We start from the raw sequence: 19,028 nt of genomic DNA on the forward strand, positions 1-19,028 counted from the left end.
TCAGGATTTGACCTTTCAGCTGAACAAGTTTCAGTCGTTGAAATATATAATACATTCATCTCTGAGCCGTTTGACATTGGCTGCAATGCCGGTGTTGCTTTGGCAGAGTTGGATGAATTCAGAAATATTTTGCCTATTCATGATGCTATCTGGGAGTCTGAGAACAGACCAGCTGCAGAAACAAAGATGAAAAATCAACAGAAAAAGGAGATGAAGTTTGGTAAACAAAATCAATATTCTGCTGTTGTGTTTTCAGCTGGCAGTACAGAAGTAAGCAGTGAAACTGAATTTACCATCAATAATTGCAATGCTGATATCTGCTTAAAACAAGATACTGGCAGTCTGAAAGGCAATGAAGAAAACCTATTGAATGAAATAAGTGAACAGACTCCTGAGATTCAGAATCTTTCCACATATAGGCAAGTTTCATCTGTTCCAAATGCAGCACTTCGAGGTGTAGAAAGCCGGCAAAATATCCATCCACGGATCGAGAACAGGACCAGCTTTGTAAACGGGCATCTCGACGAATGTTTTAATGAAAAGCCTGAAAACCTGAAAGGGACATTTGATGCTGACTGGATTACAAATGAGCCCCATAATCCTGTTTTGTGCTCTATGCAAAATGAAGTTCAGCAAGCCATGCTTGATGCCTGCTCTGCAACCATAGAGTTATTAGATGAGTGTAAGAATCCACCCATTTTTAAAATTGAAACAAAGCAGGAGAAATGTTCACAAGCAAGTGCCCTAGCACTAGAAAAGAGTGCTACTTTTGCTGGCACTCCAAAAAAGGAAGAGACTGTTGAATTATATATATCAACAGAATTATGTGAAATTGTGAATAGTCTGGAGGATCCCAATCAGATAGATCAGTATGCGTCAACTCCTTCATATGAATTACCTTGTAACTTTGCTGGAATCTTAGGCAATGATGATGTGGAAGAGAAATCTTCATTAGATGTGCTGTGCAAAAGCAATGAGAGATGTGTGGATGTGATGGCAATCATTTCAAGACGGTCTGAAGATAAACTTAAAATAGATCACAATTTGGAAAGTGGTGTCAGGCCATCATGGTCTATCAATCCAGAAATTGACACAATGTTTGAAGATGGAGCTGAATGCATATTTTCTGAACAGCTGAAGATAAATGTAGACAGCCAAGTGGGTTACTTATGGAACACCAGCTTCAGTGGAATTACCAACGAGGTCAACTTACAACAAAATGATGTTGCCCAATCAATTGTATCGAAGAATATTGATATCCCCAAAAGCCTTATTGGGGTGCATCCATACCACCTTTCGGTATCCAAAGCAACCAATTCTTGGAATTGGCTCAATCAATGTAACCAGTGTGTGAGTATTTTTCAAATGTTAGCTATTTGATACCATTTTATGGCTGAGTTAAAATGGTAAGTTCTCTACATGAGAGCAAATTGGTTGCCTTAATTTTTAATCACTTATGGGTTAAATGAGGCAACTTTCATGGCTATTTGCCACCTTTTTTTAAATTTAAAGATGATATTTTGTCATTCTATCTTAATATAGTGTCTACAAAGCTGTTTCACTATCTTTCAATGAAACAACAAATGCAATCTAATTTCATTTTCGATACTTTTAGAAGCGAATAACTTTTAACCATGAGCTTTCAAAAATTTGACTTCAATTGATATGACCTGCTTTCTATTCTAGCAGTATTAAAGCTGATTTAAGTAATTGCTTGCGGATATGGACCTGCGCATGAAGGACTGCAGTTTGTGTAATTATGATGTAGACTCAAAAGTCAACCAGTGTCTGTTTGTACTGACCATTGTGTATTTTTTTTTCTGCAACGTCTTAATGTTCATTTACAGAGGGGTGTAAAAATAATAAGGTAAATATATTAGATGACTTCAACTTTCCCAATATTAATTGGGATAGTCACTGTGTGGAGGGCTTAAATGGAGTGGAGTTCTCAAGATAACAACTTTCTAGGTCAATATATAGAGGGTCCAACAAGGCCGACACCGTGCTGGACCTAATTCTGGTGAATGAAGCCGGACAGGTGGTTGATGTGTTGGTGGGGCAGCAATTTGGTGATAGCAACCACAACGTGGTACAATTCAAGTTTGTTATGGACAATTTGCAAAAAAAAAGATTGCGGATTGGGGTGGAGAAGATTTTGGTAAAACAGCAGGATCTCGCCAAGGTAGACTGGAAAGAGTTAGTTGTGGGAAAATCTACACAAGCAGTGGGAAATCTTGAAAAAGGAAATTGGGGTGGGTACAGGCCCAGCCTGTTCCCTTTAGGGTAATTGAAAGGAGTAACAAACCCAGAGAACCATGGACAACCAGAGATATTCAGGATATGATGAGAAGGAAAAGAGAGGCTTTTAGCTGGTGCAAGGGGTGCAAATCAATGGAGGCATTAGTGGAGTACAGAGGGTGCGGGATTGAGTTTTAAGAAAGCAATTGGGAGAGCAAAGAGGGGATTTGAGAAAGCTCCTGCTGGTAAAAGTAAGGAAAATTCCAAGGTATTCTGTAAGTTAATCAATGGGAAGAGGTTAACTAGGGAAAGAGGAAGGTCCATTCGGGACTAACCGGTAAATCTGTGGGTGGAGCCAGAGGACACTGGTAAGAGTGTTGAACAAATACATCATATCTGTCTTCACCCAAGAGAATGAGTAGATAGATATAGAACTGAGGTTCTTGAGAAAATTGAAAATGGGCAGACGGAGTGACAAGGCATTTGAGGTGTTGCAAGGCATGTGACCAGGTGTGTAGATGAGGGTAGTGCAGTTGATGTTCACATGGTTTTCAGAAAAGCTTTTAACAAAGTCCCACGTAGGAGACTTGTAAAGAAGGCAAATGCACATGGGATACAGAGTAGCTTGATAAGCTAGATTCAAAATTGGCTTATCTGTAGGAGACAGGATGATGACATACGGCTGCTTAAGTGACTGAAAGCCAGCATCCAATGGTGTACCACAGGAATCTGTGCTGGGTCCCCTATTATTTGTCATTTATATCACTGATCTAGATTATTGGTGGGGGGTAGGATTAGTAAACTTGCGGATCTCACAAGATTGGCCGGGTGGTTAACAGTGAGGTTGAGTGTCTTGGGTTACAGGGAAGTGGCTGATGGAATTTAACCCTGAAAGTGTGAGGTGATACACTTTGGAAGGAGTAATGTGACAAGGAAGTGTTCAATGAATGGCATGACAGAAGTTTTGAGGAACAAAGGGACCGTGGCGTGTTTATCCATAGATCTCTGAAGGCAGAGTGGCAGGTTAGAGGGTGGTGTGGAAGGACACTTGACGTTATCAATCGAGGCATAGATTACAAAAGCAGGGAGGTCATGTTGGACTTGAATCAAACTTTGGTGAGGTCACAGCTGAGTACTGTGTGCAATTCTGGTCACCATATTATAGGAAGGATGTAATTGCACTGGAAGGGGTGCAGAAGAGATTCACCAGGATGTTGCCTGGGATAGAACATTTTAAGTTATGAAGAGAGGTTGGCTAGGCTTGCGTTGTTTTTGCTGGAGCAGAAAAGATTGAGGTGCACAAGATTGAGGAGCACGGACGGGGTGGATAGGGAACAGCTGTTTCCGTTAGTTGAAGGGTCAGTCGCAAGGGGACACTTAAGTTCAAGGTCAGGAGCAGGAGGATATGGGGGATTTGAGGAAAAACGTTTTCACCCCGAGGGTGGTGATGGTCTGGAATGCACTGCCTGGGAAGGTAGTAGAGGCGGGCTGCCTCACATCCTTTAAAAAATATCTGGATGAGTATTTGGTATGTAACATTCAAGGCTATCGGCCAAGTGCTGGCAAATGGGATAGGAAGGCAGGTCAGGTGTTCTCCATGTGTTTGCGCAGATCTGATGGGCCAAAGGGCCTCTTCTGTGCTGTTATTCTGTGACTAGTTGCTGGCTCTTCGGCCTCCATAACAATCTATCCAATTTTGGGTGCCTATTTTGGAAATGCATTTTCAGACATATATGTTTTGCCATCTCATTAAGCCATGCCATGTCATAATAGGATTTCCTTGTGATCTAACTGGATATAGTGCATTTTTTGTATGTATCCCAATGTGGACTTTTGCAATCTCTGAAGGCAAGATTGAGAAGCACTTTGATAGCTGAGGCCAGATGAATCATTAGGCTACATTTCAGGCATCGAAGAAAAATACTGAGTAACAGTTAAAGCACATAGCACTTGACTCAGTCTCTCTTGGAAATGCAGGGGGAAGAATAGACAAAATTATTAAACCATCTAATCCCCTTCATACCGACCTGCTTTTTGACATTGCCTTTTGCAGTCAGCTGTTAACTGTGTAAAAACCTTCACTTCACTGACAGTGTGGTTCCCTAAGTTTACACATTGCAGTCTTTTGGTTGATGACCTGTCGAGCCATCCCTTTCCTAACTGGTGGAACAGTTGATACTGTCTGCAGTCAACATTTGGCTGCCTCTCTTTCTTTTCCAATGGTAGTGTTTGGGATATTTCACTCAAGCTTGTCTTTTTATTGTTTCACCTCTTGTCTATTGTAGCATCTTGCCGGCTTAGACATAGTGGGCTCGACAGATGGTTGGTGATGCAGAGTCTGCCAGCAATGCGGGTTCAATTCCCATATCAGCTGAGGTTATTCCCGGCCGTTTCAACTTTCCCTCTTGCCTGAGGTTTGGTGATCCTCGGGTTAAATCACCACAAGTCAGCTCTCCCCCCTCAAAAGGGAAAGCAGCCTATGGTCATCTGGGACTGCTGTACCTTATTGTAGCATCTTATGTATTAACTCAGGAATCATCAACTAATATAAATACAATTCAAAGTCATTCACTGAAAGTGAAGGTAGATGAAGCTATAAAAACTAGCGGCATTTTGGGGTTTCATAATTAATTAAGGACATGGAGTAGAACAGTGAAGAAATGAACAGCTGTAAGAATTGGTGAGGGCATGGTGCAACATTAGGCACTCCAAAGGACAAGAAAGTAACACAATGGAAGGCTAGTTGCTGAGACTTTTTCCATTGAAACACACAATCCCAATACATTTCTAAAAGTATTCTTTAAATTATGGAGGTTTTGATAGGATAAATCAGGTTCCCTTTTGGGATTCGGTAATGAGTCATTAAAATCAAAGTTACCATCAAGTGGTGAGTTGGGATAAATTTATTTACAGCGGGTTTTGGAATCGAGAATACATTTGAGGCCAAGATCAGTGCATCTTCTAAAGTAGCATTGGATAAATGAGTGAATCAAAAAAGGAGCAATGCGCAGATTAGTTTTGGTGTGCTGTAACATGATTTAAAAGTACCAGTATGCTTTACAATCAACTTGCCATTATATAATGACTCGCACAGAAAAATATAAGCAGTGGAGGAGGAGCTGAGCATTGAAGGATGAAGGGATATTGAAGGTTTTGAAGACAATGAGGGAAAGTTTAATGAGCTGTGAAGGAAAGGAGAGCTGGTGAAGTTTTATAAATATTTCTTGTGCAGTAAGGCAGTGCTTGGCAAGTTAGCCTCTAATAATGGAGCAGGAGATGGTAGCACGAGAATAGGCCACAAGAACTCCTTTCCATTGAATTGGAGCATAGCTGAGGGTCGTGGATTTCATCTACTGTAGAACGTCCCACAACTTGCAATCAGAAGTGTGCTGGATGATGATCAAACTTCAAAGTGATAACTGTTGTCACCTAGATAAAACCAAGCTGCTGGTCCTAACGATATCCCAGTGAATGAGGAATGAAACATACGGACCTCCTGATACGCACCCACTTTGTGAAGTTCTGCCAGAATGAGGAAATTCCAAGTGACCGTGGAGACATCTTGATCAGGATTGAACTGTAATAACTACAGGACTCCTGACTATTGGCCAAGTCCTGTTGGTTACAATTCACCAATTCCTGAGGAAGTTCTTTCAGAGTCCTAGTCTGGCTCCCAACCCATTAGAGGAACATTGACATGATCTTCGCAGCCTGCTGACCTCAGCAAAAGTGCAAAGAACTGAACATCCCTTTGTACATGGCTTTCTTTGATTGACTTTGCTCTGATGAATTGACTGCCCTCTGGAAGATGCTGCAACAATTTCTAGATGTCTAGCTTACATGACAAAATGCCAATAACAGTACAATCTGATCACTGCACCACAGACCCTTATACCTGTCAAAATGGGCATCAGACTAGGGTGTGTTGAACCAACACTAGTTTTGATATTTCTTGCAGCAGCACGTGCTACTGACAAACTGCCCCAGTGTAGAAATATTAATTTATTGTGTTGATGGTAGATTTTTCAATCTCAATTGGTTGAAGATCAAAACCAAGGCAACCAATTCTGTATTAGAGCTGATGGCACACGTTGGTGCTCAATATGGAGAATTACAACAGTTCTCTACTACCCAACACCAAATATATCGATCGCATCTAACACCCTCAATTACGATCCATAGTGAAGTGTTGGAAAATGTCCTTCATTTCTCAAAGCTTGGAAAGTATGTTTCCCAAAAAACTGACTGATTGGAGAAGTCATGGAATCCAATGTTAATTAAGTACAGAGTTTTTAAAAGAATGTCAGACTAAATCCGGTGTCTATCGGGCAGTGATTCTTATGCTTCTCTAAGATGCTGAAGCTTGGACAGCTTGCATGAGCCACATCACCCTTGGTGTAGAAGGAATTGTCAAGTTTTGTTTTTGTTCTATTTTGAAGAACGTGAACTAGGGGGTACAGAGGCATTTCTTTAAGTTAGAACTATGCTAGAGGGCCCATTCAAAGGAAATGTTTCTAATGCAATCCCAACACGTTGGAAAAGGATGACCAAAATGGCGACTCATCATCAAAAATGTTGTTGTGACCACCCACACAACATGAGCAACCACAGAGGACGACAGAAAAGATGGAAAGCGTGCAGGTGCTTAAATCAATAATCCACTGCCACGTCTTATCAACTCTTTTTGGGAGAGCCTGAAAGACTGGGCCTTAAACCATCTGTCATCCCATAGCCAACATTGACATCTCACTGATGACACTGACCTAGCCAAATGCAGGAAAGAGTCATCCTTGACATAAGGAGTAAGGTGATGGCTGTTTTGTACCATTGAAAACTTAAATTCGATCACCCTTGAACCATCTAAACTAGAGGGATTGCAAACCAATTATTGCAATCTCTTCATAAATCAAAGTTTTTAGTCCGGGCATCATTACAGCCAATCTGTACAGCATCGCACCACTTTTAAGGCCAAGATGTAATTCCTGAGCTTTTATGCACAAACTGCATGCAGAATTCCAGTGTGGTCTGCACAAGGCTCTGGTCAAGCGAAGCATCACTTCCTCATGGATGAATTCTTGCTCCTAGTGGTTGAATTCTAACTCCTAAGGTAAATGTCAGTATTCTATTACACTTTGACTCAGCAGAACCTTAGATTGGTGCATGTAGGCATCTAAATTGCTTTACTGTCCCATAGCTTCTAGATAAGCAGTAGCGTAGAAAATTATAGTGGTGGGTGAGCTGAGCATGTCAGTTCAATACAGAATAATAGACAAATTTTAATTTTGTAAAATAACCTGTTTAAATCAACCAGATATCATACTAAATTACCATCTCAACTCATTGGTGTTTGAGTGTTGTGGTGTTCCCAAGAGATTTTGCTGAACCCTTCGTTAAAAATACACGTGCTCCTTTTCAAGTGCATGGTGACAATGGGATTTGGGTTACAGTGTGAAATTGAAAACTATTGTGCGTCAGAGTTCTTGGTGAAGATCCCAAACCTTGCACTATTTGATGGGTGTTTTGGTCTTCTGTCCTACTGTCACTGATTCTTAAGATTCTCTATTTAGTGAATGTGTACTGCACATATCACTTACTGTGGATAGAAGGAATAGTAACCTCTGGAGAAAAACAAATTACTGCGGATGCTGGAATCTGAAACCAGAAGCTTTGACAAGGGTCACCTGGACTCAAAACGCGAGCTCTTTTCTCCTTACAGGTGCTGCCAGACCTGTTGAGATTTTCCGCCATTTTCTCTTTTGGAATACTGACCTCAAATTGGTTTGAAATTATACCGTGAATAGCAAAACATAAGTTTGTCAGCGCATTAAGAATTGCTATAGTTTGTAAGTTAATTGAGACCCGAGAATTCATTCTGTTTAAATGTCTATTTTATGTTTTGGTGAAGCATATCACGTTGGCTGAGAAACTTGCAATGACTGTGCTGTATGTTTTCTTCATAAACTGGGTAGGAGAAACGTAGCTGAGCTTGAATGCACATGTGTAAAAGTGCATCACCAAAATAAGCAAGATTAAGTGTAAGGAATCTAATGTCGAGAAGAAAAATAACAATCAAGAATTTAAAGAATAAAAAAACTACCAGCCCTACAGGTTGGGGATGTGTGTGGTCAGCTGCCCGCTAATGTGGGACAAGATTTTTCTTTTTCCTGTCTCTCAAAACTTGTTCCCTGATTATTAACTACCAACACTTCCTCTTCTGGCCTTCAGTTATTAGAGCATTGTTCACTCATCTATGTTCTCTGATGAGAAGTTTTTTTAAAAAAAGTAGGTTATACAAGTCTAGAGCATGGAATTGAAGCAAGGACCAATTTATGTTTTCAAGGAAGAATTAAAAAAAAATTTCAGTGGAGAAAAATTGCGGCAAAGGATAGTGTAGTTGAATTAGATTTTCATCACTTTCTACCAAAGAGGGAGCATGGAAATACTAGCATAATTGCCCCTATCTGCAGTATGCCTGGCTCATTTGGGGTGCTTCAAATTTACCGTGTGGAGCTCCATGTGTAGAACTGCTCTGCCCTCCCTAGATTCTGAAAAGCTACCTCTTAAACCAAGTTTTTGGGCACATGTAAAGTGTCTAAAAGCACTATATTCTACTTTAAGGAGGTTGTCAGTAAGTGGTTAGTTTAAAACAAATTTGTCACTGGTACTGTGGCGAGTAATTCAGAAGCTCATGGTTTTGAGCACCATTTTGTAGCTGCTGCAACATTTTGGTCTGAGCTTGCAGGTTTACAGTTGACTGGTATGAATTTTAACTTGTGTTATTAAAATTTGGTATGGCTGAGTTTAAAAAAAAAAGTGGATCCTTTTCTTGATTTGATAGGAGTCGGCCAAGGTTTCAGAGCTGAATCCCAATGCCAAAGTGTGGGCAAATCATGTGCTAAATCTGGATGCTGCAGCAAGCAATGCCTGTGAAACTTGGGAAGAACAGCTGGGGACTCCTGATACTTGCTCAGAAGGTATGACATTTTCTGGTGACTTTTTTTCTGTATGGCACTATACAATTAAATGGCCGGCTGATTAACATTTTTGAAATAACCTCGACAATTTACTTTGTCACAAGGTGCATGGTGAAACATTTAACTACATTAGATGCAGTACATAAATGCAGACGGTGTTGACAGGTAACAGTGAATTTTGCGATGCTTTTAGTGTGATGGTGGTATTAGAAAGGAAAACAAATTAGAAATTTTGTGGGCACAAAATATGCAAAACCTCATGTTTTGAAAGCCAGACTTGCCTTGAAGTTGGTAGCACACTGCACATAACACAGTTCGGCATTTTTAAGTTCCTTGCGTCCAAGATCAGGCCCAACAGACTGAGTAAAGAAAAAGGGAAAATGATGTGAAAATCCCGATCATGTGACCGGGAATGGAGCTTCATTGAAGACGAGAGTCCCAGGCCAGGGACTGAGGCCCAAACAGGCGATACCTGGACAGGGACAGGAAGGGGTCCCAGTTAAGTGTAAAAAGAAGTAAGAAGGCTACAGATAACATACTTTAGCGAGGAGGGCTTGGGAGAAAAACTGGCAAATGAAGAGGGCAGCAGAAGGCCGGTGATTCTGTGCTATGGGCATTGAGGTGTAGGTACCCCTGGAGTAGTAGTGTTCTATTTTAAAATCGAGGTTTTACTGGGTCAAGGGCCAATCCAAGTGAGCAAGCTCAAGTGAATGCAATTTGGGATCTGGGCAGGGTTTTGCAACAGCCTCTGATTACGCAGGGCACAAGGTAGGCGATCAGCCAGGAAAGCATTGAAAAGTTTGAGTCTGGAAGCATCAAATGTTAAGCTGAGAATTTCAGCAGAACGAGTGTAGAGGCAAAGGTGAATATGCAATGGTTGATGTAGGTGATTGGTGATGGCCCAGTTGACATCAGCTGAAGAGCCAAGAAGGAACATGGGGAGGCAGTGGCGTCGTGGTATTGTCACTGGACTAGTATTCCAGAGACCCAGGGTAATGCTCAGGGGCCGTGGGTTTGAATCCCACCAGGTCAGGTTGGACGAAATGATAAGAACAAAGAAAGGTACAGCACAGGAACAGGCCCTTCGGCCCTCCAAGACTGTCGATTATGATGCCTTAAACTTTAAAAAAAAAGTTCCTGCCCTTATTCGGTTTATTTCCTCCCTATTCATGTATCCATCCTGATGCCTCCTTAAATGTTGCTAATGTGCCTACTTCCACCACATCCACTGGCAACGCGTTCCAGGCACCCACCACTCCGCATGAAACATGTACTCCGCACACCTCCCGTGAACTTTTCCCCTCTCACCTTGAACCTGTGCCCAATTGTAATTGACACTTCCACCCCTGGAAAAAACCTCCGACTATCCACCCTGTCTATGCCTCTCATAAATTTGCAGACCTCAATCAGGGCTTCCCTCAGCCTCCAGTGAAAACAATACCAGTTTATTCAACTTCCCCTCATAGCCAACACCCTCGAGACCAGGCAACATCCTGGTGAACCTTCTTTGCACTCTCTCCAAAGCTTCCACGTCCTTCTGATGATGTGGTGACCAGAATTGCACGCAATACTCCAAATGTGGCCGAACCAAGGTTTTGTATACCTGCAACATGATTTCTCAACTCTTGTACTCAATGCCCCTGTTGATGAAAGCAAACATGCCATATGCCTTCTTTATCACCTTGGCTACCTGTGTTGCCACTTTTAGGGAACTGTGGATGCCCAGATCCCTCTGTATGTTAATGTTCCTAAGGGTTCTGCCACTTACAGTACAATTCATAATCTTGATTTGATCCTACAAAATACATCACCTCGCATTTGTCCGGAGTAAACTCCAACTGCCATTTCTGTGCCCAAGTCTCCAACCTATCTATCCTGTTGTATCTTCTGACAATCCTCGGCACTATCAGCAACTCCTCCAATCTTCGTGTCATCCGCAAACTTACTAATCAGACCACCCACATTTTCCTCCAGATCATTTAAATATGCTACAAACAACAGAACTCCCAGCACTGATCCCTGCGGAACACCACTAGCTACAGAGCTCCATTCAGAAAAAAACCCTTCCACCACTACTCTCGTCTTCTATAACAAGTCATTTCTGTATCCATCTCGCCAGCCCACCCCAAATCCCAAGTGATTTTTAATTTTTGTACTAGTCTGCCATGTAGGACATTGTCAAGCACCTTACTAAAGTCCATATAAACTACATCCACAGCCCATTCTCATCAATTTTCTTTGTCACCTCTTCAAAAAAACTCAATCAAGTTGCAATTACATCATAGTTCCATGCTGTAATCCGGGCTCTCAGTTAATCTGTTTTACCGTATACTTGCAATGAAGTAAATGCACTCCACAACTTACAGTCCCGCTGAGCCCTGCGACTTCACTCTGCCTGCTCTTTCTCTGCGCTATATTTATCTCAGTCTCAGTTTTTCCCCCAGTCTCTCCACCTGTCTGTCCTGCTGTTCCGGTTCCCACCATTCTATCAAAAACCAGAACTGATACATTGGGCGCATCAATTACCTGTGCTTATAATTCCATAAAATAAAATATTGAGCATTGTGGGTGGTGGTTGCATATGTGTGTGTGTGTGTGTGTGGTAGAAGAGAACAAACACAGTGCTCTAATTTGGCTATTGATGGCAATGAAGATTAGCTTATTGTAAAACAAATCTCCTTTTGTGTTTGACAGGATTTGAGACCAATGGCGTTGCTGGCAAGTCATTTCAAAGTCCATCACAGGAGCCCCCTCTGACAGTTCCTTCCTCTGAACAACCAGATCTGGATACTGTAACACTCCAGTGCGAACACTCTTTCTACTCAGAATATGAGACAATGCATGGAACCAGACAGACAGGTAAAAAAAAAAAAACCATTGCAGTTTAATAAAATTGATTTTCTTGTTGTGTTCATTTCACAAAATTATGTATTGTGCTCCATTGTTTGCACTTCACTATACTGTGCCAGTTGGCACGAACCTGTCATCTTGAGTCCTAAATGTTTACAGAATGAAAACAGGCCCATCGGTTCAGCTGGTCCATGCTGCCCAGTTTCTATCTCACAGCTAGTCCCATTTGCCCGCATTTGGCCCATATCCCCCTCGCTCTCCTCTCACCATAAACCTATGCCCTCTAGTTCTAGACTCCTCCACCTTTGGGAAAAGATGATTCAAGTCATTGATGTTTACAGCATGGAAACTGGCCCATCGGCCCAGCTTTAGTTGTGATATTTGCCAATTTTTAATGGCGTGGATTTCTATGATTTGGTCAGCATATCTCGGATTGTGTTCACTCTGAACTGAAGTGAACAGCACCAGGAATGCATGGAACACATTGGTTTCAGTGTTCTCCTTGGTAACGTATTTCATATGTTGATTATTTTCATGACATGGGTAAGCTTAAGCTTCTTGCCAGGTTACAATCTAAATGAACATTTTGAAAAGATAACTTGATGCTGTAGTTAGTATGATGTCATTGTGTCTGCATGGATGTATTGCTGATTTGCAACCATTGCATGCCTTCTGGAATTGTTTGTGAAGCTTGTTGCCCTTCAGCTCTTGCATACTCCACTTCAGTGGCAATATTATTCCAAACTCAGATAATTCTAATGTCAGTGGGTGCTTTTGAGCTTCAACTATTTTGCTAGGCAAGCTTTTTGATGAATAAGACCATAATGTTCTATCTCTGGATCACACAGCAGTACAACAATGAGTTTTTTTCATGGCTTTCATCTTGGTGCAAAAAGTTATATAATGGGAAGATATGAGTTTAAAAGAAGCATATGCTTTTAATTTTTGCTAAATACAAGCAAATTCAACAAAAATGTGCCTTGCACTAGCCTGGGATATCATGCACGACACTCCTAGTGAGTTCGTACCAGTTACTGCATTCAATTGTTTCAGCATATTTAAATGTTACAGTTTCTGTTACTATACTTCAGAAATTTTTCCCTTAATTTCCTTGAAAACCTTTAGGTTTGCTGGCCTCTGAAGCTAGATATGTGGTAAAATTCTCTCCTCGCGTAACTTGTAACTGGCAGACCTTGCACAGCCTAGTTGCCATATTATATTTCCTCCCCGGTAGGATTTAAATTTGTAAATTAGCCATTAAAGATTGGATTCTTTATCCCTGTAGTTTATCTGCTTGTGATCAATCACACCCCAACAATGAAACCTGGATGAGAGAGATTAATGACTTAGTCTGTATTAGATGAAGCCTGATGATGTGTGCAAGAGCATTTTCCTGGATAATCTGTTTTCTTTTGGGTTTGCAGGGGGAGGAGATCAGGCGCTATTGGAACAGGAGACGGTTGGTCAAGAAGACCTTCGAGAGCTGCTGAAAAAGACACTGGAGTTCTGTTTGTCTCGGTAAATCCTTAATTTTAATGAATTTTGCTTTTATTTAAACCTAAAATGAATGTTGTGTCATCTCTACTATTGTAGATTTTCCCCACAGTCTTTCAACAAGAGGGAAATGAGAGAAGAGGGCATTGCATTATTGAGAAGAGGCGATGTCTTGGGCTTTTCAAATGAAACCACATGGATGGGATTTAGAAATGAAAACGGGGCAATCGCTTTGCTGGGATAATGCTACAGGCTTCCCAGCAGACAGTGGGAGATAGGGGAGCAGATACGTCAGCAAATCAGAGGTGCAAGAGGAGTAGGGTTATAGAGTAGGGGATTTCAACTTTATCAATATTAACTGGAATCGCCTTAGTATGAAAGGACTAGTCTGGGTGCACATTTGATTCCAGCTCACTTGACTGATGCATTCTCATCCTGTCAAAGTTGGCGTTCCCCCAATTAAGTATCTCTGCTCTGGGTTTTTCCTTGTCCTTTTTATTGCCAACCTTTCTCTCTCTCTCTCTCCTCTCTCTCTCATCTCTCTCCTCTCTCCTCCTCTCTCTCTCTCTCATCTCTCTCCTCTCTCTCTCTCTCTCTCTCTCTCTCTCTCTCCTCTCTCTCTCTCCTCCTCTCTTCCCCTCCCCCCTCTCCTTCTCTCTCTCTTTTCTCTCTCTCTCTCGCTCCCCCACTATTTCTATCCCAGTCTATGTGTGATAATTGAAGCCCTCATTTGAATTAATAAATAATTCTTGCACCTCTGTAATATCTTTGCAAATTTGTTTGTGTACACCACATCCACAAGTTGATGGTTTATATACCAAGCCAATCAATGTTATTGCATCTTTTTCATTCCTTACCTCTAGTCAGTGAGTCTGTCTTGCTCTTGAGCTCTCCACACGTTCGCTCTTGTTCTCCCCACGCTCTCGATACTGAAGCAGTTTATGTCCAAATGCAGTAAGACCTGGACAACATAGAGGCTTGACCCAACAAGTGACAAGTAACATTCGCGCCGTGACATCTCCAACAAGAGAGCATCTAACCATCGCCCCTTGACCTTCAATGGCATTACCATTGTTGAACCCTTTGACAGAAATTGAACTGGGCTAGAAGAACAAGGGCAGCTGATATATTGGGACACCCCCACCTGGAGGGTCGCCTCCCAAGTCACTCACCATCCTGACATGGAACTATATCGCCGTTCCTTCACTGTCGCTTGGTCAAATTACTGGAATTTGTTCCTGATCCTGAACAGCACTGGGAGTTCCTACACCTCCCAGACTATAGTGGTTCAAGAAGGCAGCTCACTACCACAGTTTCGAGGACAGCTAGGATGGGAGATAAATGCAGGCCTAGCCAACAGATCCCACATCCTGTATAATGAATTAAGTGTCCTGCGGCCATTCTGACATCCTTGACCCTGGGACCAGGAGGAAACATGTCCTGGAGACATGTCCACTGCTGCAGAAACACCTCTATGCTCCTCTAACTAACTATTGAGTTTCCTGCCACTATCTCACTTCGATTCTTCCTCCTCCTCCTCCTCCTGTGCAGCTGAACCACCTGTGCTGCTGCAAATGTTCTTGCTGCAGTCCTCTGAAGAAGCACCTCACTGACCAGTATCCAAAATGGAAAAGTGGTTGGAGAGAGGCTACCTGTCTGTTTCTCTTTTTGACAGTTATTAATTTCCCCTCAACCTGTGCACTTGGCTGTAATCTGACTGCCTCTCTCAATGTGCTATCCATGTAAACCTCCACCTTTTGAATGCATCATAGTGCCTCTAGCTGCAGCTGGAGTTTCTGCAGCTCATGATACTTCCTGTAGATGTAGCCATCAAGGGAACTTTCTGCTGGCAGAACCTTTTACATTACATGGCGAAGCTGCACTGACATAGCTTGACCTTTTATACAAAGTGTCGACTACAATATGGTATAATAGTAAAACCTATCATGTAGCAGTGTAGTTAGCACTGTTGCTTCACAATGCCAGGAACAGGGTTCAATTCCCAGCTTAGATCCTGTCTGTGCGGAGTCTGCATGTTCTCCCCGTGTCTGCATGGGTTTCCTCCGGGTGCTCCCGTTTCCTCCCGCAAGTCCTGAAAGACGTGCTTGTTAGGTGTAAGTGAATTGGGCGTTCTGAATTCTCCCTCCATGTACCTGAACAGGCGCCGCAGTGTGGCGACTTGGGGATTTCCACAGTAACTTTATAGCATTGTTTTTTTTTTTTTAAATTTAGATTACCCAATTATTTTTTCCAATTAAGGGGCAATTTAGCGTGGCCAATCCACCTACTCTGCTCATTTTTGGGTTGTGGGGGCGAAACCCACGCAGACACGGGGAGAATGTGCAAACTCCACACGGACAGTGACCCAGAGCCGGGATCGAACCTGGGACCTCAGCGCCGTGAGGCGGTTGTGCTAACCACTAGGCCACCGTGCTGCCCTTCTTTATAGCATTGTTAATGTGAGCCTACTTGTGACACTAATAATTATTATCATCTCCGTCAAGAGTTTCAAAAGACCTAACTTAGCAACCAATCAATGTGAATTAAAAGAAAAAAATCGATTAGAAAGAAAAGGGACCCAAAAGTTTGTCCAAGTTGGAGAGTGAGGGCTGGCTGGAGGTGGAGCGGTGGCAATGACTTTCACGGCGATCCAGCAAAGTTCTGGTTGCCAGACATCAGCATCCCAGGAAACAATGCATCAAATCGAGATAACTCCTTAGGATATCTGAATGCAAACTATGGCTAATCATGTATTCTTCAAACATTAAAGCCAAACCCAGTCCACCTCATAACTTTTTAAGAATAAATTTAGAGTACCCAATTAATTTTTTCCAATTAAGGGGCAATTTAGTATGGCCAATCCACCTACCCTGCACATCTTTGGGTTGTGGGGTCGAAACCTAGGCGAGCATGGAGAGAATGTGCAAATTCCATACGGACAGTGATCCGGGGCCGGGATCCAACCTGGGAACTTAGTGCCTTGAGGTAGCAGTGCTAACCACTGCGCCACTGTGCTGCCCGACCTCATAACTCTACATGTGTTCTTATCAAGGACAGTGATTAGAAATGTTTGCTTGTATGCTTTATTAAGATCAAAGCTGTGTCCCAATTTCTGTCTTGATTTAGATGCATAACCGGTAATTGATTTCTGCCGCTCTCTGATCTTTTCAGTTACTTAATGTATATCTGTAAATTTACCATCTGCAATGTGCTTTGTCTTCTAACTTGAAATAGCTCACTAGAGCATTTAAAAAAATTTTTTTGATTGAGATTTTCAAAAAATATAAAAAACAGAAAATAACAACACGAAAACAGTATTAACAACAAAAAAAGGAAAAAAAACCACTAACCCCCCCCCCCCCCCCCCCCCCCCCCCCAAAGCACCTAAAAAACGAAGAAATAGGTAAGCACCCGGCATATTCAATAAACACATGTACACATTTCTCCCCTCCACCGAAACCCCCCCCGGGTTGCTGCTGCTGCCGGCCTATTTTCCTACTGTTCTGCCAGGAAGTCAAGGAAAGGCTGCCACCGCCTAAAAAAAACCCCTGTACTGATCCCCTCGGGGCAAATTTCACCCTCTCCAATTTGATGAACCCCGCCATATCATTGATCCAGGCCTCCACGCTTGGGCGCCTCGCATCCTTCCATTGAAGCAAAATCCTCTGCCGGGCTTCTAGGGACGCAAAGGCCAGAACACCGGCCTCTTTCGCCTCCTGCTCCACTGCCACCCCAAAACTTGCGAGTCCCCAGCCTGGCTTGACCCTGGATCCTACCATCCTCGACACCGTCCTTGCTACACCCTTCCAAAATTCCCCCAGCGCTGGCCATGCCCAGAACATATGGGCATGGTTTGCTGGGCTCCCCGAGCACCTAGCGCACCTGTCTTCGCCCCCGAAAAATCTACTCATCCTTGTCCCGGTCATGTGGGCCCTATGTAGCACCTTGAACTGTATGAGGCTAAGCCTCGCACAGGAAGAGGAGGAATTCACTCGTTACAGGGCATCCGCCCACGCCCCCTCCTCAATCTCCTCACCCAGCTCCTCTTCCCATTTACCCGTCAGCTCCTCCACCGAGGCCTCATCTACCTCCTGCATGATGTGGTACATGTCCGAAATCCTCCCCCCTCCAACCCACACCCTGGAGAGCACCCTGTCCCGTACCCCACGTGGGGGCAGCAGAGGGAACCTGCCGCCTGGCAAACGCCCTAACCTGCATGTACCTAAACATGTTCCCCGAGGGGAGCCCAAACCTCCCCTCTAACTCACCCAGGCTCACAAACCTCCCATCCACAAACAGGTCCCTCAACCCACTAGAGCATTTTAAGCAGGTATCTGGGCACAGGGTAATAGTGTGACGAAACCTCTGGGTAGTCAACCCTGTCCTGTGGGTTATAACCAATGCTGGTGGAACCAGCGAATATTTGGCAACCTAGAACTGCTCACACGTGGAGGAATCTTGGGAAAGAGGACTTGTTTCCTTTAAACATGCACCTTGAAGGCAGTGGGAGGCCACCTAATGTTGTTTTTCTCTCGTCATGTTGCTCATTTAAGTTGCAAATGGAAGGCTCTTCGGCACAACTCCAGGAAAGTGCAAGACCTTGACGTGGAGAAATTAACTGAGCACCTCCCATTGGGCAGATCACCAATAGTTCTAGGCATACAAACCCTGAACAGCGTACTTGAGGAACTTGGAACGCAGAAATGACTGGTTGTTCACTTTAAATTGTTTCTTGTTTTGCAGTGAAAATCTGGCCACTGATATGTACCTAGTCTCCCAAATGGATAGTGACCAGTATGTGCCAATACTGACTGTAGCAAACCTTGACCACGTGAAGAAGCTGAGCACAGATGTGGACCTGATTATTGAAGTTTTGAGATGTAAGTTTGTGTTGCATTTTATATAAAAGAAGTATTTTGAAAAGCAATTGTTGCTGACAATATCCTGCAATTTATTTAGCGTTGCCTTTGGTCCAAGTGGATGAGAAGGGGGAGAAAGTCAGGCCAAATCAAAACCGATGCATTGTAATTCTACGAGAAGTACCAGAGTCAACACCCATTGAGGTAAGAACCAAATAAAAACTCCTTAAATAAAGCATTTTAACTGAATTTTAAAAATTGTATCAAATCACGTGCATTTTCAAAAGCTATCAAAAATGGAATGCAGAACTTTATCTAAAATCTGGTACAACAAAGAACAAGCAGATCCAGCATAATTTGTGAAAGCAAAATGCTCATCCTCGATACGGGGGGGGGGGGGGGGGGGGGGGGGGGGCAGAATAGAATCGCTACAGTGCAAAAGGACGCCATTCGGTCTATTGAGGCTACACTGACCCTCTGAAACAGCACCCGGCCGAGGCCCAAGCCCTCACCATAACTTAATAACCCCACCTAACCTTTTGGACACGAGGGGGCAATTTAGCATGGCCAATCCACCTAATTTGCAGATCTTTGGACTGAGACGAAAAGTGAG

At 42.9% G+C, this 19,028-nt stretch overlaps 1 protein-coding gene across 2 annotated transcripts in view; it reads left to right on the plus strand.

Annotated features, from left to right (window-relative positions):
• The window catches only part of larp4b (La ribonucleoprotein 4B), a 154,710-nt gene that overhangs the window by 49,276 nt on the left and 86,406 nt on the right, over window positions 1–19,028 (plus strand). For both annotated transcript variants that reach the window (XM_038798334.1, XM_038798335.1), the window contains exons 3-7: window positions 9,077–9,212; window positions 11,907–12,071; window positions 13,487–13,580; window positions 18,300–18,436; window positions 18,516–18,619. In XM_038798334.1, the coding sequence (XP_038654262.1) occupies window positions 9,077–9,212; window positions 11,907–12,071; window positions 13,487–13,580; window positions 18,300–18,436; window positions 18,516–18,619 (636 nt within the window). The remainder of the gene's footprint in view (window positions 1–9,076; window positions 9,213–11,906; window positions 12,072–13,486; window positions 13,581–18,299; window positions 18,437–18,515; window positions 18,620–19,028) is intronic.

The sequence above is a fragment of the Scyliorhinus canicula genome, chromosome 5 (assembly GCF_902713615.1).
Source record: "Scyliorhinus canicula chromosome 5, sScyCan1.1, whole genome shotgun sequence".
NCBI lineage: Eukaryota > Metazoa > Chordata > Chondrichthyes > Carcharhiniformes > Scyliorhinidae > Scyliorhinus > Scyliorhinus canicula.